We start from the raw sequence: 22,627 nt of genomic DNA, 5'->3' as shown, positions 1-22,627 counted from the left end.
CACCTAATTAAAAACTTACTTGAAATATATTGGATAAATCACGCAAATTAAATATATAATGAAATTTGATTGCAGTTGGTAAAAATATACTAGCCACTTTAGCATGTAATAATAATGCACAGTCAACAACATTTACGGCGAACTTTTGTAAAGCTGTGGAACAATTAATTAATCCCAAATGTTGTGTTAATATAGATGAATAGATTATTTTCAACGCTTCTTGACCAGGAAAACTTAGTCCAAATACACAAAAATGCCTCTAAATGGGAGGAAATTAAAATACAAAAATATATTATGTGGACAAATTTTGTGTTTCTAGAAATGGATAGAATATTTATGATTTTCATGAGCAGAGCTTCTATGAAATAATGTCGACAACAACCACATAGAATCTCAAAGCTAAGCTGAGATAACCATTTAGAGATGAGTTTTTTCAGTGATACTTCAGACAATATGAGTTTATAATGACAAGAAGTCGAAAACCGAACTAATCGCTATAAATTGCATTCCGTAATAACAACAAAATAGTGTATTTATTTCAAAATAAACCATTTGACCTAAAATTATCTAACCTGATAAACAGAAATGAATCTAGGAGTTAATAATGGTTAAATAATTTCGATATTCATATTCAATACAAAAATTAGAATGGGATAAAAACCAGAGTCCCAATCAAACAAACAACAGTAGCTTTCAAGATTATCCTTTGTCTAATACGCTATCAAAGATATGGAAATTGAGTGATTATCATTTCATAATGTATTGCAGTCATTCGATATAGGTACTGATTCTACAAGTACTATTTACTTAAAAAATATGGATGTAAGTCTGCTATATATTGTTTAGTTTCGTTATCAAAATTTACAAAAAAATGATTAAATGGATACATTTTTTCATTTAAAAAAGTATTTATTGTATAATAGTAAACTGAAGGTTTTCAGAATATTAATTCATATAAATCTGGACACAAAGTAGTTTGGAGACATGATTTTAAGATGCATGAATGAGGAACTAAGTATGACAATGCTAATTTGCTTCATTTGAATGTTTTTTTCACCATAAATTGATGTTAGTTGAGGGACTGTTGAAATCTAAGGGACAGTGGACACCGATATGGTCTGGTCTGGAAATTATTCAACATGGTATTTACTGATTCTTATCCTAGTTTGAACTTAACACTTGCATCATTTAGCTAAATCTACCAAATTCAGTCGATTTTTTGTTATAATGGGTATCTATCTTCACTACAGTAATTGATGGCTCGAATACTTATGAATCTCCGTGTTATGACTATATATTATTTCACTAAATCATTAAAATTGAAAAGTTTGCTAGGTAACAAACACCTTACAGAGTTAGAGGATATAAATGGTATGCTTCTATAGATAGTGATGTACCACGTCATCGACGTTGCTCACCAACTTTAACCATTAGTTTATTTCTTCGGATAAACTTGGAAATCAGAAATCTCAGTTGTATATCTCCTTAATAAGCGAGTCATTTTTACCTCTCACTTTACAACTTTAATATAAACCTATTCATCTTCAAAAATCTAGTGATTCAATGACGGTTAAATTTAACCGTTTACTGCAAGAAAAATTAGATAATTTAAGTTCTCGTAGTGTTAAAATAAACGGATATAAAACAAATTATTTTTATTTTAATTTATTCTCACTTTTTCCTATTTTAGTCAGTTAGTCATAGGCAGTGTAAGACCTTACAAGAATATGTATCGGTTCAAATTTTCACATCAACAACAAAATAGTGTATTTATTTCAAAATAAACCATTTGACCTAAAATTATCTAACCTGATAAACAGAAATGAATCTAGGAGTTAATAATGGTTAAATAATTTCGATATTCATATTCAATACAAAAATTAGAATGGGATAAAAACCAGAGTCCCAATCAAACAAACAACAGTAGCTTTCAAGATTATCCTTTGTCTAATACGCTATCAAAGATATGGAAATTGAGTGATTATCATTTCATAATGTATTGCAGTCATTCGATATAGGTACTGATTCTACAAGTACTATTTACTTAAAAAATATGGATGTAAGTCTGCTATATATTGTTTAGTTTCGTTATCAAAATTTACAAAAAAATGATTAAATGGATACATTTTTTCATTTAAAAAAGTATTTATTGTATAATAGTAAACTGAAGGTTTTCAGAATATTAATTCATATAAATCTGGACACAAAGTAGTTTGGAGACATGATTTTAAGATGCATGAATGAGGAACTAAGTATGACAATGCTAATTTGCTTCATTTGAATGTTTTTTCACCATAAATTGATGTTAGTTGAGGGACTGTTGAAATCTAAGGGACAGTGGACACCGATATGGTCTGGTCTGGAAATTATTCAACATGGTATTTACTGATTCTTATCCTAGTTTGAACTTAACACTTGCATCATTTAGCTAAATCTACCAAATTCAGTCGATTTTTTGTTATAATGGGTATCTATCTTCACTACAGTAATTGATGGCTCGAATACTTATGAATCTCCGTGTTATGACTATATATTATTTCACTAAATCATTAAAATTGAAAAGTTTGCTAGGTAACAAACACCTTACAGAGTTAGAGGATATAAATGGTATGCTTCTATAGATAGTGATGTACCACGTCATCGACGTTGCTCACCAACTTTAACCATTAGTTTATTTCTTCGGATAAACTTGGAAATCAGAAATCTCAGTTGTATATCTCCTTAATAAGCGAGTCATTTTTACCTCTCACTTTACAACTTTAATATAAACCTATTCATCTTCAAAAATCTAGTGATTCAATGACGGTTAAATTTAACCGTTTACTGCAAGAAAAATTAGATAATTTAAGTTCTCGTAGTGTTAAAATAAACGGATATAAAACAAATTATTTTTATTTTAATTTATTCTCACTTTTTCCTATTTTAGTCAGTTAGTCATAGGCAGTGTAAGACCTTACAAGAATATGTATCGGTTCAAATTTTCACATCAACACACCATATGATTGTATAATATTAACTCAGTCAGTATTCCATGCAAGTGTATTGTAGATATAAACAGGTTTCGAGTAAATAACTAAATTTACTTTTTTTCCATCATAATCAGCTGATAATAATAGTGCATATGATAATTTGACTAGTTCAAGTCCAACTGTAACAGCATCAAATGATATATTATGACAATATCTATTTATAAACTTTCATATGTTTTCTTATCAATTTATAGAAAGATTCTTCGCTTGCCCCACAAACTCTCAATTCTAGTCTATTTTCAGAATATTTTACATTTGTTATTGCAAAGCTGTAGTGTACTTTTATTTTACATATCTTTATGAATTCAATGCGAAATCTTTGCCTACAATTGTTATTTACTGAGCCGTGTGGCTAGATGAAGGCTATCTGGTTGGGATCTGCTAGATAACCGTGATCAGTGATTGGAGAATTCGAGTGATACGTATCAAGTGCATTGATCTTTTATCTTCCTCTTTAAATTGAATTTCAGCATTCCTTCATGAATAACTTTTTACCCAGTATTCAGAACCATATTCTCAATATTTATTTTTCTGCATTATCATTGCAATCATATTATTTAGACCTTGTTATTTCTATCTCGTTGAGCTAATGCAGTATGGCAACTTGGGCCAAAGTAAACGTGCTCTAGGTTCGACGTTGATGAAGACTGATTAGTTGATTTACTGACGTTCAAGTAAATGAGATGAAAACTTTTTAAAACTATACACAATATAATCACCTAGACTTCTATTTGAGTCAGTCTATGACTATAAAATGCACTTGAGTCATTCATACTATAAAATTCTTCATTGTTCAACCAGTCAAAAGCTAATTATGATCACATGATTTTGCCTTATATTATAATACTGGTGACGGTAAATTTTATTTTCCAAAATATTAGTTTTAATAGATAAACAAATAGATTGTTCCCATAACAATTTATTCAGAGAACAGTGAAAAATATTGGTATACTTGAGATAAATATCACTGTTAAATCGCATTGTGATTACAGATTCTAGTGTATTTCTGAAGAAGACTATGGAAGTTGGAACTCCCAATCGGTAAATCAGTCGATGAATTTTCAGTCATCATAACAGAAAACTCAGATCGAATCAATAAGCTATCCATTGTTTAAAATTCACATTGAGTACCAACAGAATGCTCAGTACATTTATTGATTTCAGGTTCCAAAAACTATAAAACCTTTTAAAAATCCCGAATGAACTCATAACTCAATAGCTTACTAGCTCTTTAATACGTAAAAATAAAATAAGATCATGTGAACTACTGATGTTGTCAGCTGCTAAGTAAAGACTGAATGTTCGATGGTTATAAGAATATTCCATACGATTTTCTGTTTATTTAAAAAAATTATGCAACCGCAAAAGTATATCTCAATTGTTATATCACTACTAATACTTCAATATACAGAAGTGCTTGGATGATTCAGTGTAACAAACAAATAAAAAGTCACGGATGACAAAATGTTTGCTGATTTCAACAAGGAAGAATACTACAGATTAAATCATACACAAAATTCTGTCGGCGAAATCTTTCGAAGATTCTTTATTTTACCAGCCAATTTTAAGTTCAACGACCTTAACCACGTATGATGTAACACATAACTATGAGGTGCATGTATTAAATAATGTTGAAAGTTATCATATGGCATTCTTAACTTCCATCACTGTTAATCTATCATTGTGCCACATAAATTTGGAGTGCTTACACGGTTTGTGATTAATTGATTCAGTCACTTAAGTGATTACCCAGGATTGTTGTCAAAAAGGTACTTCACTTTTCAGCTTCACTCAATACTTGAGAAGTTAGTGAAATATCATACCGAATTACAACACAGTTTTTCAAAAAAAATGGAAGTCTTTCTACCTACTTGTAATCTTGGATCAATAGTAAAACTACCGGATGTTGGGTTCATGCACGCCACATATTGAGTATTATTGATTTCCTTCAATGTCAACTTTGTTCTGTCATACCAATGTGAATGATCAATATGTTGTCTTATTAAACAATGTGGTTGTACTGTAAAATAAGTATCAACTTCCGGCATATTTAAATCATCAATAAAATAGATTAAACGTTTGTTACCAGGTGGACCATAATTTCGACCAGCTTTTTTCTCTAATGGTTTCTCTAAAACACGTTGAAGCATTTCACTTGTTGTATAAAAATTAAATGGTACATTCGTAATCATAATATCTTCGTTAAAACTGGAGAATGTATCTTGTACAAGTACTGTTTTACCAGTGCCTGCATTACCAACTAACATAACAGGACGTTTACGTTGTAGTAGTAAATCTAAAAAGTAACGTAAACGAGTTGTTTCCGTTGTCGGTACCAACATGGCCTAGAAGTAAATAAGAACACCAATAAGTTTTATCGAATCCATCAGTTTGTTTGACACTATATGATGAAAACAAAATCGCACAACCATTCAAAACGCTCAATGATCAGATTAAGTTAAATCTACTGAGCTTTTTCAGTGAACTCTCACCAGATTCCACACTTAAATTAATAGTTTAAAAGAATAACCAGATTTAAAGTATATAGATCGTCTAAAATTATTCCATAAACTCAGGCTATAACTTTCCAACAAAGTTTGCCAAAGGGTTTATTCTGAAGAGATTGTCCATTAATATCCCGTCTTTTTATGTTCGCTCGTTAATAATTAAGGTTTATTTACTTACATAGTTGGGTATTCCAGTCCGTTGAACCGGCTGAGAGAATTTTCTGTGATCAAATAGGTTTAAAATACAAGACTACAAATCAAACCATGCTTTCAGAACTATCTAAGCCCCATCGGATTAAACTAATTTGATTGAAAAAAGGGTAGGTAGGAGGTGAACAGCGGTCATCTCATTGGCTTGGCTCGAGAAGAGAGGAAATGAGATAAAGTTTGTACAAGCGAATCAGATTAGTACTTCCGAAAAGTCTAAAATTGAGGAAATTTAAGTCGATTCCCCACCACCCTCCCTTTAGGAAGTATGTTAGCCATAAATGAAATTGTAAGATCAGAATAAACATTAATAACGGAGTGAGAGAAATGATAACAACTACAAGTCAAACCGAAACTCCGGTGAAAAATTACATAGGGTAGGGGGTGACATGATTCCGGTGGGAAATAAAAAGGTAGGGGGAGTGGCAACTAGATTATTCATGGGTTTGGAGGATTAATAAATGATGACATCACAAAGGTATGTGTTTAATGGTAATAACAATGACAGTAATGCTTGAGTATGATTAATTTTAAGCTAGGAATGTACAAAAGGGAGGGTTGTATCTACATTATTCAAATAGGCTCATTCTATAGTTAAGATTACTATTGATTCATAGGCCATAAGGTTGGCCAAAGTACGAGGAGTTGAATATATTTCTTTTGAACACGACTCCAGTTGTGACGATTGGTGATCATAAGCGTAAAAACAGGCCATTAAAACAAACTCGGAAACTTATGAATAAAGTTGACAAATAAACCTATGCGATGTACTATAACTTACTTGTAGTGGAAGTTCCGGGTCTAATTCAAACACTGGTAATTTCTTCGACCATAGTTCAAATTTCTTACTCACAGGATCGATGAAATAATCAAATACAATACCATTTGTTGGAAATTTGACACTTTTAAATTCAGTTACCCACCATTTACTAAATTCCACACGATGATCAACTAACTGATCTTGAAATAGTGATCCACCGAATGCCCAAACAGCACAAAATACAAAGTATAATTCATATAATTCCTTCGGACAATCTGGTGGTGTAGTTTCTGGTGTTAAATGACAATCAAGTAAGTAGCATAACATTTGTACATGAGCAATTTCAGTAATTGGTGTAATTTTTTTAAAACGTGAACGCAATACTTCTAAACACGGTGGGACATATTTATCAAAAAGAATTTGTAAATTAGCCTGTTCCGATTGTAGTTCACGTGCAGCTAACCAACTGGATATAAATGGAGTTGTACCAAGATCCTATAAATCGACAACAGAAAACAATAAAGAATTGAGCTTATCATTGGAGAATGTTTTCTTCAGATAATTGTTGGGTCATCAGCTGCTCGATATTGGATAATGATGATGATAATTATGCTTAGGTCTCATAAACGGTCAAAATTATCAGAGATCATCTCAAACCTATTGAACTTTGCTTCTCTTATTGTCATCCAAAAGTTTAAATCAAATATATATTAAAAAGTATACCACTTTCAATCAATCATTACTTTCATGATTTCAGTATTCAATGGTTTTACTAAGTTAATATTTCATCCCTTGAGATTATTTTTATTACTCTTAACACTATTTAGTTTTTCGTTCTTACTGTTACTTTTCTGTTGAATTTAAAATAGTCTATGAAATTAATTTCCCAATTATACCTACTCATTGTCTTTATGTGCTTTGTCTCTGTAGAATATTTGCTGACGTCGTAGACGTAATGAAATTTTGATTTTTTTATTACCGTTGATTATTCAACACTTATGTCATTATCAGAAGGGGTTTTGTGGAGATTTTAGAAATTTCACTGATTGAAATCATGGGTCAATCGAAGCTAGACCACCATGGAAAACCTGGAAGCACTGGACGGCCGTCTCGTCCTAGTATGGGACTCCTCAGCAGTGTGCATCCACGATCCCGCCCCCGCGAGATTCGAACCTAGGACCTGCCAGTCTCGCACCAGGCGCTTAACTAACTAGACCACTGAGCCGGCATCCAACGGTGTTAATGTTAATGTTAAGTACCTGGCGCGAGACTGGCAGGTCCTAGGTTCGAATCTCGCGGGGCGGGATCGTGGATGCACACTGCTGAGGAGTCCCATACTAGGACGAGACGGCCGTCCAGTGCTTCCAGGTTTTCCATGGTGGTCTAGCTTCGATTGACCCATGATTTCAATCAGTGAAACTTATGTTATTGTCTACCATGATTTGTACGTTTTCGAAAAAAGTAATCAAAGTTTTGGAATATTTTTTCCTTAATAACCAACACTAATGCTTTAGGTTGTAAACCTTTAAGGAGAATATTGTGATATAAACAAAATACTCTACTATAATTGTAACTGTCACTGTTGTTTCAACAGTAAGTTGTTGTGTTTCTTTTGATAGGTCAAGTATGAAAATAATTCATGCAAAGAGATTTCAAGTAGAAATGAAAAATTCTAATTGACTAATATACATCACTCAGAAGCTATTGGAAAAAAGATTTATTACAGTCTAATAGATAAAATGTTTATGAATAGATAAGAAAAATTAAATATTAACATCAATTTAAAAATTACTTGTGGATTGATGTATAAAATTCCAGCTCGTGAAACAGTAGCCGGAGTAGCTGTTTTCAAATGACTTATTTCAAATAACAAACGCATTGTAGGCGTTAATGGAATACGTTCATTACTCGACAATGTTAAAACTTTATTATCATCCATCACTGTATTTAATGATTCAATCCACATTGGGTCGATATCACCATCGAGTACAATCCATTTAGGTCCATCATGTGTTAAATTAGCTAAATCTCTCATAATCACAGAGAATAAACCATCTTTCCATTCACGTGTAGCTGGATTGATAATACCGAACAGTTCATCATTTGTAACAGCTTTTGGATCTAAATCAACAGCTACTGGTTTCTTTTTCATGTTCAAATTTGTACGATGTAATGTTTTCCATACCATAGATTTACCTGTACCAGCATTCCCTAATACAAATACTGAATGTCTTACAGCGAATAACTCTTGCAGTTGTATAGCTTTCAATATAAAACTATCTTCAGCTTGTAATTTCAAATCAATTGCAGCTTGTTTAACTTGTTTTTCAAGTTCTAAATCACGTTTTCTAGGTACATCTAACGCTGGGAATAAATCACCAATTAAACCCATAAATACAGGTAAATCATCAGTGACGATTTTAGGTATATTAAAATCACGTAATGCACGCATAAGTACTTGATCTTCTGGTCGACCGGGATCACTACGTTTCAATGCACCAGCCACGACTAATACAGATTTAATAGCTCTTAAACCCCAATCATAATGGTCTTGTTTCGACAATAATTCTTTGCATAATTTATATAAGGTTAAAAATTTCCTAGCCAACAATCTAGCATCGGTAAAACCTTCAGCAACTAACATAATTTCACAAATTAATTCAAAATCTGGCACAACCATAGCACATGGACGAAACAAAGCTTTTAAATTCTCTGGTAATTCAGCACGTCCAGCGTAACCAGGATTCATCGTGATAAATAAACCAACTGTTGGATCTAAACTAATCTCTTCACCAAGAAAGTTAAATCGTTTCTTTTTATCTCTTATTGCATCTTGTATACATTTCACTTGTACGGCGACAACAGATAAAACTTCAACTGAAATACGATTGAATTCATCAAAACAACCCCATGCACCAGATTGAGCTAAACCTTTATAAATGTTACCAATGGACTTATAATCCATTTGTTCTGAACAATTAAATACATACACCATAATGCCTAATGCACGGCCTAAATCTTTTGTTGTTTCTGTTTTGCCTGTGCCAGCTGGACCAGCTGGTGCACCACTCATTGTTAAATGTAATGATTGTGTTAACGTAATATAACAACGATCTGTTAATGGTGTTATTACTAATCTTGGTGTATTACCTAAATATTCATGAGCATAACGAAATTGTGCATCACAAATATTAATGAAACAATCTTGTTGTTTTTCATCCCAACGATGTCTTAATTGGCTAATCCATGTAAATGATAATGCATTATCAATTTTTTGACTAATTAATTTACTAACTACATCACGATTATGTACATCAATGGTACAGATAGTCATGACTTTTTGACGATCTTGTGAATTCAATTCACCGATTAATAATGTGATCAATGCGTTTAATTGTTGTATTTGTTTTTTATTATAATCTTTCAGTGCATTTTCATAGCCTTCTTCTAATCTAGCAAAATTTATATTAACTTCTGTTGTCCAACCAATTTGTGAACCAGCTAATGATACTTGAGCTGGGTAGTCAAATAACCACTGATCACGGGATTTTTCTTCATATGTTGATACAGCTTCTGACAAATAATAACGTATTGTAGCACGCATTTCATCTAATAATTTATTTAACCATACTTCAACTTGTCCATCTAAATTTACATCTTTTGATAATTTAACTTGTTCGCCATCTTTAGCTCCCATATGATATGCAATTTTTGAGTTTCCTTTATTACCATCAGGACGAAATTTCAATGAAGCCATTGAATCAAATAGTTTAGTTAAATGTTTAGTAACTTGTTCTGGTATATTACCATTTGATAAGATATCTAATAAATCAGTTGGTGATACAAAATAAAATCGTGGGAATGCTAAACGTTTAGTTTCTAAATACTCGGCTAATGCTTTTTCACACAAAGTTAAATCTTTTTGTATTAACTCTAAACGTTCATATAAACGTGGTCGACTTGTTGCTTTAATCACATTGCGATCATCACCGATTTCATGAATTAATTGACGAAAATCACGATCAATTCCATCAAATCTTAAAGAATCTTGTGGTAGTTGTTTACGTATATCTTCAGAACCAATAAATATCGATTCTAAATGTGACCATGTACGTTGTACTTCAAACCAAATAGTAATCACTTGGTCAGCTGTAGATAATCTTTTTTGCCATAATGATACGTCATCAAGAAAATACGCAATATATTTGGATGTCATCATATTTTGTAATTGTACTTGATTTTCTTCAAGTGTTTCAATTAATTCTTCAGTTGCTTTCAATAAAATCAAATTTGTACGTGAATGTGTTTCTTGCTCAAATGTCATTTGTGACCACGTTGCATTGATTTCTTTTAATACTTTCTCCATACTCATTTCTTTTACAGATTTATCAACTAAATTACGTACTTCATCTTCATATTCATGTAAATTTAATGATAATAAGTCCATTAATGTAGTACTTTCAGTCATTTGGAATTTCACACCAGTAGCTTTCATTAATTGTATCCAATGTCGATCACGTATGGCTGGATTTTGTAATTCACTTACTGCTCTTAATGATGTTAACATATTTTTAACTTTTTCTTCTATACCAATATATGCATCCCATGCACGCATTTCTTTATCTAAACCACGTAAATCTTTGGCAAATTTTTTACAGTCTAAATCTAATTGTTCAACATTTATTGTACGCCATGGACTCAATGTCCAATTATGTATACTTGTTTGGATTAAATGAATATAGTCCCATAATATTTTCAATAGTTTTAATTCTTTACGACATTGTTTAATTTGTTTAAATTCGGGGACATTCACTTCAAATAAACTAGCTGATGTAAGAAGATTTGACATTTCGTTTTCCAATAATAATAAACTTTGATGATTCTATTATATAAATAAAACAATGAACAAAAGACAGAACAAAATAACAGACAAGTTATTGAATAAGTCGGTGAGAAGTTATGGTAAAAAAAACTAGTTGAACACTGAACAATTTGAAATAATCCAACAATAAAGAGATAGATTTTATGGTTAGTAATAAAAAATATTCCCATTTTTATACGAGAAATTTACTTACACTGGGTATTCAAGATTTAAAAAAATAACAGTGAATCAACCTCAAGGACTGAGTTGAAAAATTGAAACATTAGAGATCGTATTTGTCCTGAGACTTGAATAACATGCGCTCTATCCTGTGTAATAATCTTGAGCAAGAATTGTCGATGAGTCCCAAATAAGACTATCTAGTAATTCCTGGTTTCCATGATTTCGTAGTAGATGACTGAATATGATGAAAATTATCTTCAGACTAAGTTTAAGCAATGGAATTCATACTGATTTATAACCAGAAAGTTTTCAAGAGAAGATGGATGGTGGCTAGCAGTGGAATCCAGGATGCGCGTTTAATCCTATTTGAAACTCGTCAGCTGGATGTATCTGAATCCCAGAGTTTTTGTGCACTCCGGGACTCGAACTCAACACCATTCGCACCAAACGCCATCGCGTTATCCACTTAGCTACTGAGTCCTGATAGCCATTAACTTGTGTGATGGGGTGAAGTTTAAATTCATTCGCAGGTACATCCAGCTGACGAGTTCCAATTAGGACAAAACACGCATGCTAGCCACCATCTATCTTTGCTTATAATGCTTTTGACTTGAGGCAATATCAAGGCAATTCGCATAAGATGCACATATGCCAATAAGAGACTGATTAATTGCAATCGTAAACATCAATGAGAAGATTCAAACAAACAATACAAAATGGCCAGAAACCTTTCAGTTATAAATTAGCCCTTACATACGATATGATAACGAAGGTGATAGTAGTTTGGTAAAACAGTGAAAATCAATATGTGGCTTTTTTTATTGAAAAACTACATTAGTTTCACGATCATAGAGTGAAGTTTTTAGTTTTTTTAATTCTATAAATGAGTAGCATAGATGAATAAGTAAGTAGTTTATTTTGCCATCTACTCAAGCGACACTCACTGATGTGATAGAGGTCTAACGAAAAGATTCGAAACCTTATATTTCAACACCATAACAAAGGTTACTATTTCAGATTGATCAACCATCGTTAGAAGGTTTTCGCTCCATCGTAAACGTCTAACTCTACATGATTCACTTTTCGAGTACATAGGTAAACAGACAAGTAAGAATCCCGATAAAATTAAAATGTTTAAAGTTTCACATGATAAGATTCAGAATAAGTCTAAATTCTTCGTCATCAGCTGAGAATTCAGTGTTCCGTATAACGTTTTGGTAAAACTATAAATACATATCATCCACGAGTAATTTGAAGACCTTAAACATTTCAATGTGTATTTTTGTACAAATATAGGTGAAAAATTACACTCTAGTTAGAATATGCATGTATCCAGAACTTTTTAGAGATTTTTTCCATCTGAAATCGAACCAACTCATACACAAATTCCCCAATGGACCATATATATTTTCAATTATTCTTTGATTTCCTAATTAGTCTACGAACCACCATTCATGGGCACTGGTCGTCATCCAAGCAACCTTTATAATCATATAAATGATCAAATAAACTATTTACAACCAACTGCTTTTATTTTTAGTGATCAGCATGAGGATCATTAAAAAACGATACTCTCCTATGATCTCATGAATTATTTTTAATTTCTTGAACTACGTTTTTGACAACCTTTAATATCTTGTGATAAACATTAATTAATGAACGATTCAACAAATTAAGAAAGAAATGTTGACAGTACACAAAACAAATACTTAGATTGTTTTCAGAGGTTTTCAAAACAGGATATAATTAGTAGTTCACCATTCACATTCAATCACAAAGTAATAAGTTTCAAACATTTTCAACTGGAAAACATTATCAGTAAATGTCATTAACTTTAAATCATAAATTCGATTTCTAGTTCAGTACATAAAGGACAATTGGTTACTGAGTATATATTTAATATTATTACTACCAATGAGAATCATTAGAACGTAACAAAAAAGTTATTCACTGTTTAAAACACGACGAATTATAAATTATTTCGATATGAAAATTATATTAAAACAAAATAATTAATTACCTTGTCTATAATTTCGTAAGGATTCTGACAACTATAATTAAATGGTGACATTTTACGGAATTCCTCACGATACATATGTTGTTTCACATCGAAATGTGCACATTTACGACGTATATTGGCAACTTCATTATTTTGTAATGGTGCAACTGTCTGTTTCATTAATATAGCTTGTTTTTTGACATTGTTCCATTTTTCAGGTAATGACTAAATATAGAAATATTCGAAAAAAAAGTAAAAATCAAACAATTATATAAGAATGTTAATTAGTTTCTAGAAAAAGATTTCCTATATATGCGACTACAGCTTGATAATAAATTTATTGAAAATCGATTCCTTCATTGAACTTTGTGTTTTTAACTAAATAATATTTATTTAAATTTGGAGTCTTTGGATACCCTCACATGTTACCAAATCTTTTCTAATCAAAGAGAGTTTCAGTTGGAAAGTACCTCTATCAAGTTTAGGTCGGGATAACCATTAGATAGCAAATTCTTAATTAAGAGACTTGAACGTTACCGATTCGCGTTCGCATGCAAATACTCTGATGATTATTCTTTGCATAATTTTAATTGATGATAGAAAATACTTGATAGTAGGTCAGTATGTTTTGAAACTGTTTACCTTGTTATTAGTTACATTGTCGAAGAGATAAGGGTTGGTGCTGAAGGAAAATAGACTGTTAAACTGTACAAGAAGTCATATTTAGGATTATAAGAACTCCATTTTAATAAAAACTTGTTGATTGGTTTTTTTCAAATACCTTTTCCGCTTAGCTCACTATGTAGGATTGACTAGGTTTTAGTTTGACTATTAAATAATCAACACTCAATGGCAATGTAGGGTGATCCTTCCCCAATGAGCTCTTCAAAGAATTACTTAGTTATCATTCTATCATTAGACAAAAGAAAAATCTTACACTGATTACTGATTATCACGAAGCAAATGGCATTACTCAATCTCTTTGTTAGGTAGACAACCTATAAGTGTTTCCATCCAAGTCTGCGGTAGGATTTACTAATTATCTATACGTTGTGAAACAGGATAGATTTGATTTTTCTATTATAAGCATTTGTAATTACTCAAACGTTGCGTAAAATATTGCTAGTTGGTGTTCAATAAAACCATTTACCCTTATGACAACAACAAGGACAAGCAACACCAAAGTAAACATTCTGATTTCATGATAAAACAATCACTTATCACATGGACAATTAATTACTATAACAATGAAAACTATAATAATATTATGCACTGACTTACTTCTAATAACTGATGTACGTCATCAGGCATTTCTTGATTATATGTTTTCAATAGTTCTATTGTTTGTTTCAATGGCTCGAACATTTCATCTGTGGCTATTTGACGATCTTTTACCTGTCCTAAATGTTTCATGACAGAAATTAAAGCATCATAATTTCCGTCTTGAAGATCTACACTTAAACCCTTAGTGGAAACCTTAAAATAGGGGAAAATGAAATTTAAAAAACAAAACAACAGAAGATATAGGTTATAATCGTTTTATTATTTGAGATCGAATGAAAACAAATGTAATACCATTTGGAAAATAAACCCAGAAAACTATAAAATTACAACAAAGTCTTTGTACTACCGTCTAAACGAGTATTAGTTAACGGGTTGATGTCTTAACATATATTCTCTCATACCAAACAATATAGATAAGTAACTGTGGGTATGAATTCTAGAGGAGCCCCTTGAAGATTGATGCTCAAATCAGTTAGTAATCTGTAGTAATTTAAATAGAAACCTGACCTGTCAGGTAAATACTAACAAGGGTGAATATCAATACAATAAAATATTCACTTGAACTTATTATTATTCCATAGTCACGATTATCGAATTGTTATTAAATCATTATTTGTCATAGGCTACTTTCAGTGTAAAATGTAAGTGCATCATATGAATGGATTTCGAATAGTAAGCTAAGAATTGAACATTTTATTACTATTATATTAACATATAAAAATGAGCTTAAAGTAAACTATTAAAATTTACCTGGATGAAATTATTTAAATCTTCTAAACTGGTTGTAACATGATCAATTAAATGTTGTTTAAACATTAGACTCCATCGTTTAATGACATTTATGAGCGCTTGTTTAAATTTACGAGCATCTACACGGAACCAAGAATCAAATTTAGTAGATCCATCTACTTTACCAACCTTTTGTTTAAAAAAAGAATTCAGATTTATTTGACAAAAACTATCATAACACAAGAAAAGTGAGTGAATTACATAAAAACCTAACAGTGATTGAAGTTGTTTATTGTCCGTATATAAAATAATGTAAACTAAAAATAATCAGAACAAAAGTAATCAAACAAAATAGTTTCATTAAAATCCTTTAGAAAAAGTGACACTCCATAATTCAATGATGATGATTTTAATGATTCGTTTTTAACAAGAATATCTTTACATCAAACAGTAACATTATTACTCATCCTAAAAGGGGAACTAGATTTAATCTCAATATCAGTCGCTCACTTTTTTTACTGTATCGTGAATAATGTCATATAAACAAATCATGAATAAAATAACCGATTATTTCTCATCCAAACAACGGTGAAACAACTAACTCTTCAGTGCTCTCTTGTTTTAATAAACTTACAGACACTAACTTTGGGAAGGCCGAGGCTATTTGCAATATTTTCAGTGTTTGTTGAGTGTGTTATTTAACAAGTGAATGTTTCATGTTGAATTATACCTTTCATTAAAGGTTTTTGTTGGGGTGATCCAGACAAGCAAGCATCAGGAGTCACTAAGATGTGTTTCGTCCAATCAGCGTTCACTTGAAGTTTTTGCCAAAGATATCAAGGAAGCGAAACGTCACATGTAGAGGTTCTGATTGGCTGGCTGCTACACTGCTACTATGTTTAGTAGCATTCCAGAAGCTTCTAGCAACCCAAGGACATTTAAAATATTATAAAAACCCTGTATTTTCTGTATTAAAATGAACCTTGGAGTAAACTACTTATCGTATACTTTGAGTCTTCTCTCTCGTGTTCAGGTCGCTGTGTAGTTCTAGCTTGGGGGTTACAGAATAGCTTAGGAGACGAATATAGCGTTCAATCAGGCAAGACTCATCAGTTTTATTTCAAGCCATAACCATTTGTTGTTTTTAATCGGGATGTGGCATACTGAGATGTTGATGACCTATAGTTGTGGATAACTATAAACACTTTAAATGAAATCTTTCATGAAAGTTGCACTCTAATAAGCAGCAATAATCAACTAGGTGAACAAAAAATGATTGGAAATCCTGAGTATAACATACTTAATGGACACTGAAAACGTTTCAGATGACCTTGGGCCTCATGAAAACCATTATTTTCAAATGTCAAATACAGTTAACACGTTTTAATTTGAACAAACAAAACTGAGAAAAACATATGTTACCTCTTCATAGATTTTTTCATAATAATCGATTTGCTCTTTAAACTGTTCCAACGTTGGTGGTTTTAATACTGGTAAATTACTGGAATTATCATCTAATTCACTAGTCCTTTGTATACCGCCAGTATTGATCAAATCAAGATCTTCTTGACTGACAGCTTGTCCATAAAGTAAAAACTGTTGCATAAATTCATTACGATCATCAATCCATAAATAAGAATATGCATCAAATGTGGCACGATAATTTAATGCCTTTTTCATAACAATTTCTACACGGTCTAATAGTTGTTTACGTTTTTTCAATAAATTTTCATTTTGATTCATTTTGGTCTAGAAATTATTTGTTTTAATTAGATAGCATACAATACCAGAGAAAATTAAAAGGAGAACAGGAATTGAAAGTAGCTTTAAACAAATAAAAATTGGGTTCTTTTGTTAATTTCAATGATGATAAAGCTGAATTATAGTTCATAATTAATGGACTCTTATATGAAGTAATTTGTGTCATGCAGATTTACTGATTGGTCTGTTAAGTTAACTTGGAAATGAGCATAATTATGCATTGATTAAGGGACTTTACAACAATATTTGAACAAAGAATTTCCAATGTATAGTCAGTACTGGTTTTAATAAACCAAAGAGGATATGCTTTTTCACACAGTAGATAACTGAAAAATCATAAAGCTCTTCTGTCCAATAACCAGTGATGATAAGATCTGCTTTTGGTTTGCACACACCTCCAACATTATCCCTTAAATGACCTAGGAATAACTAATAATAACCAACCGACAAGTTTTCGTTTACCTGGATAATTGAATTGAGATACATGAGAAAGTGGATGAGACTTAAATGGGTGACTGAAAGAAGTAAACTGATAAACATATGACCCTTGCAACAAATCTATGTGAGATTCAAGTTACCACACTTTATATTTCAGTAAAGAAAGTGAAAATCATGGAGAATAGCAATAGTAAATTATAATATTGACAAAAATGAGGAACTAAAAATATTCAAAGATATAGTGAAAAAGAACGAATTAAATTCTTTAGTGGACTATTTAAATGATGAATAATTAATGTAATAGTCAGAGTAAGTTTTATATTTAAGATTTGTGCTAATTTGCTAATCGTTTACCAAATTTTTTGTTTATTATTGGATATATACAAAATAACTTATTATTATGTTAATTTATTTGTTTATTAGCAAATTTTCTGTTCCTTAAACATCAGTTATTATGAACTAAATTTTGTTAATTTGACCATACAATATTTGTAGTTATGAATGGTCACTGGATCGGTGATTAATTCTCAACTCTCAGTCATCATTTATTTTTACTCAACTTTGGTTTTAAATGTAGTGTGTTTTTGATGGTTTGCTTAAATAATTGAATAGCTGTTTTATCCCAGTTTGGAAATTCCCATAAACGGAATCGAATAAAGAACCTTCAAGTTTCAAAGTGAGTATGAAACTTTTCATGCACTGATTTAAAATCTGTCCGATTGCTCACATTTCTCAACCTCGGTTTATTCACCACATGTTAATAACAATAATAATACAAACCAATTTATTCTAATTTCCAATTCTATCTATTTAGTTCGTGGATTTACAAATGTTACAAAAATTATTTTTAAGAAATAAAATGAGCTGAGGAACGGAGCAAAATAAGAAGTGTACTGCCACTAACCATATAGCTTTCTTTCATACTCAAATTGGTTATATAGGGAATAAATGTGGCTTGTTTATAAATATCTTCAATAATATGATCGACAAGTGAATACAGCCCATTCTTCGATTCAACATCCATAGATGGTTGAAACGATATATCTGGAGCCTAAATGTAATACAAGGAAAAACTTCAGTAATAATAGCTAACAAAACTTATCTGCTTAACCCTTTATTCAAAAATTATTACAAAAACTAGTAAAATATGTTTCAAATAGAATCAGTGTAATAAGCTTAACATTATATTATTAATGGTATATTGTGGATTTTAAATGATGTCATTGTAGAAATATTCGGTAGGGTGAAGAAGTATTAGTCCGTCATTTTCTTACTCCATTCGGTAAAGGTGAGTTGATTTAAGGAGAATAAAAGAATCATTCATACATCACAACTATTTGTCATGAAAGACTCAACTAACGCATTGGAATAAATGATAATGTTTTTAACTTCCTGAGGAATCGTCTACTCCAAATTGTGATTTTTAATTGGCTAGGTGTAGGCCAGAAAAGTTAAGAGTAATCAGGTTAAAACATGAAAATAAATCATGAGATCAATGAATATTGTTGTGAGAACTGTCAAGATGACAACTAAAGCATTGGTGTTATCGAGATGTTGGAAATCAGTAATTGGAGATCCTATATGGCATACCTTTCTAATTTTGAAAATATTAATAAACTAGCATAATCTGTCACTCTACTCATGATACTTGGTGTAAGGCTCAGTGTTGTTGTATTTGCCCGTCTAGATATATTGTATCACTAGAAGGTTGGGTGAAGAGATGCGTTTTCCCAGGTGTTTATCATCACAGAGTGGAGAAACTCTTTTGAACTCCCTCTATGTCAACACTTAGTCGATTGATTCAACTAACTGGAAGAATAAACTGTTTGCTTTGTTAGGTTATCGCAATTTCTACGCTGAATTTTCATCAGGAAATTCGTTTAAACAGGTATTAACACATCAGTTTGAATTTAGCATTTTGCGAAATGCATAAATAGAATTCATTGTTCAGCTTATCACATTTAGAAAATTGTATTTTGTATAACTAGTACTTTGTGATGTAGTACAGTTTGTTTTTTACTAACCCAATATTTCTTTTTCCTGTGAACCCCAAATTTACTGATACGACAATAAACTAGTTTAAACTTGAGATTAAGGAAAATTGTGTATTTTAAAATTAAGGGTTACTTGTAGTTCCATTTGAGCTTCTAACAAAGCAGCTGTTATTGGTGCATCTTCAGTTTCGGTAAGTAAATAATTTAAACTACATTCAATTGTTTGAACAAGACCATTTTCTACAATACTGTCAATATATTCAATGTATTTTGTCCAGGCAGGATCATTTTCATTAGCTTTAAATAATCCACGATTTGTCTGGAAGTTGAAGGATTAAATAAATAATAGTAAAATAAATGTATTATTCATTTGAATAAATGTAACCGGTCAGTTAACTTCTATGACTCAGTAATATTTAATTTAGCTAGTGTCATATTAATGAATACTGAAGATAAATTTTAAAAAATTTGGTCATTGTTTTTCTCTTAATGATGGATGATGTGAGTTCAGTAGACCAATTAACTTAGTGAAATACATTTGGTTACAATAACGATTAGAATAAAATTCTTAACAATCACCACAGTGAGTAGAAACTTCTTTTTAAGAATACAAATTTAATATTATGACTAACCTCCTTTAAATAAAAACTTAAGATATTAAGACAGTGTACGATGAAGAGTGGACACATCAAAACTCGACATGAATAAGGTACAATTTACAACATCCTTCTACCTTGTAACGTATAAATATGGGTTTGTAAAAACACTTAACTACAGAATCAGAACATTATGTTCACCAGAAAAGTATGATATAATAAATAATTGCCTTCGAAAAAGTGGCTTCCCCAAGGCATTTATAAAGGAATATACAATTGAATACCATTTAAAGATGGAATTTTGTTAAAAACTGAGGGAAAATGTGTTTTATTCAGTAAATGTTTAAAGGTAATCATATCGCATCAAGAACGAAATTTATTGCAGCATATCAATTTCATTGTACACAATGAGATGCACAATAACACAAGCAAAGAAAAATATTCATTAATTGTCACTTCCAAATGCATGTATCAGTTCAAATGTGCATGCAAAAGCACGCACACTGGAAGGATAGAAAGACGGACATCTAAGTGTTTTATCGAGAGAATTCTCAAGCACTTGTACTTCTGAGAACAAAACAATCTTCGTAGTTCCATTGCATGCCACTTCTTAGATGCGGGACACAAGGTCGATGCGACGAATCCGTCAGCAAACAATCTGATTGTGCCTTATTAAAATTCGAGGAAACCATGGCTATCAGAAGACAAACGTGATCTTTGCATTCAAAAACAATCAATGATTGACCTTTCATATGATTTATTTAACTCTTAATTACTGTCAGTTAGTCATAAATCTGTTGTTAAGATTTGTATCACAAATATACTAGTCACGTATACATTGAAATTCACTATTTATAGTACCACATGATTTTCTATGTTATGTCTACGATCATGAATGCAAATTCAAAAATAATACTTAGGTCGTCTTTCAAGGGTTCTGGTTGGTAGTTTGGAGGAGGTGGCAGAGGTGAGGGTTATAAATGAGCGATCAATCGTTTTGAAATATACAGAAAACAGTTTTAGTGGATATTGGCAAACAAATTCACAATAGGTTGAAAACTAGACACTTTATATCTTTAAGTTGAGGAGTTTAAGGAGAACCACATAAGATCTAGAAATGAGGATAGAAATAAATGTGACCTAATCATTCCACGATAAATGATTATGGAAAATAAAGGAACCAATAATGTGGTACTGAGATAACGAAGTAGAAATTAAATTTGAAAACTCGATGTCTATCACAGAAATGTACCAGATCCTATGAAAACTAAGATGAAATTTAGTATGCTCACAAGAAGGAACAGTTAAAGTTATGCAAAGCACGTTTTTGTTGCATGGTATTATGAAGTACTTGGTTCGAAATGTGTCGACAAAAAAAGCTTGGTCCCTGTTAAAATAATGGTAACCGAAGAAAAAGAAAATAGAACGACCTATGTTAAATCAGCCATAAAAAGAGGTAACCAATGTGTGTAGGGATAAACAATGGGATGATAAGCAATTTAAATAGTGGAAGGAACCATACAGGATAAATCGGAGATAAAGGTGCAGGCAGTGAGAGCAGGATGTTTAAACGAACTAATTAGTGACAAAGCTAATCTGTCTTGTAAGCAGACAAAGTTGACAAAACCAGCAAATGATGATGTAGAATGATTGCTTATGGAAAGTATTAACGGAACTCGACAAAATATTCCTCAGAGTTTTTGACACGACACCACAGAATAATCGAATACCAAGCCTATAATTGAAAAAACAAACATAAATTTTACGAGATAGAGGACTTAAACACGACATTGAGAATAATTGTCAATCGATCTACAGAAGAGGACCCTCTCTATGCATATCAGTTTAACGGACTTAATGAAAACATTTAACATCAAGAAAACAGCACATGAGTTGCAAATTGTCTCCACTATCTCAGAAAAAAGCACCGATTTTGTTGAAATTCAAGAAAAGTTTGAAAGTCAGAACATTATTTCCACAATTGTTAGCAATCAGTTAGAGCTATCCATTACACAAGCAACGAGCAGAATCTAAAAGATATCCTGAATATGGTCTGATAATTTCACTCTTATACATTACCTAGATTTTAGAAAGCAGGAGTAAAACATAGCACACATTACTGACGAATATAGAACAACTTCAGAAAATGCTATTCGGAGAATACGTTTCTTGACTGAATTGATGAAGATAATAGATTTAAAATATCACAATGCCAGAAAAATGAATGTCTATCATTTTACAACTTATTATAAGTGGCTTGTTCACAGAAACACTCATAC

General features: G+C 31.4%; 1 protein-coding gene across 1 annotated transcript in view; it reads right to left on the bottom strand.

Annotated features, from left to right (window-relative positions):
- Nucleotides 1–22,627, bottom strand: part of MS3_00010331 (uncharacterized protein) — a gene marked incomplete at its 5' end in the record, with an annotated part of 60,624 nt that overhangs the window by 6,786 nt on the left and 31,211 nt on the right. Inside the window, 10 exons of the mRNA XM_051218692.1 lie at nt 20–259; nt 4,901–5,374; nt 6,525–6,998; nt 8,296–11,385; nt 13,568–13,771; nt 14,828–15,022; nt 15,581–15,748; nt 16,982–17,308; nt 18,663–18,809; nt 19,886–20,071. Coding sequence (XP_051070756.1) covers nt 20–259; nt 4,901–5,374; nt 6,525–6,998; nt 8,296–11,385; nt 13,568–13,771; nt 14,828–15,022; nt 15,581–15,748; nt 16,982–17,308; nt 18,663–18,809; nt 19,886–20,071 — 5,505 coding nt within the window. The remainder of the gene's footprint in view (nt 1–19; nt 260–4,900; nt 5,375–6,524; nt 6,999–8,295; nt 11,386–13,567; nt 13,772–14,827; nt 15,023–15,580; nt 15,749–16,981; nt 17,309–18,662; nt 18,810–19,885; nt 20,072–22,627) is intronic.

Source organism: Schistosoma haematobium, chromosome ZW, assembly GCF_000699445.3.
Source record: "Schistosoma haematobium chromosome ZW, whole genome shotgun sequence".
Lineage (NCBI taxonomy): Eukaryota > Metazoa > Platyhelminthes > Trematoda > Strigeidida > Schistosomatidae > Schistosoma > Schistosoma haematobium.
The sequence above is the reverse complement of the archived record's forward strand: the minus strand, read 5'-3'. Positions and strand labels throughout refer to the sequence as shown.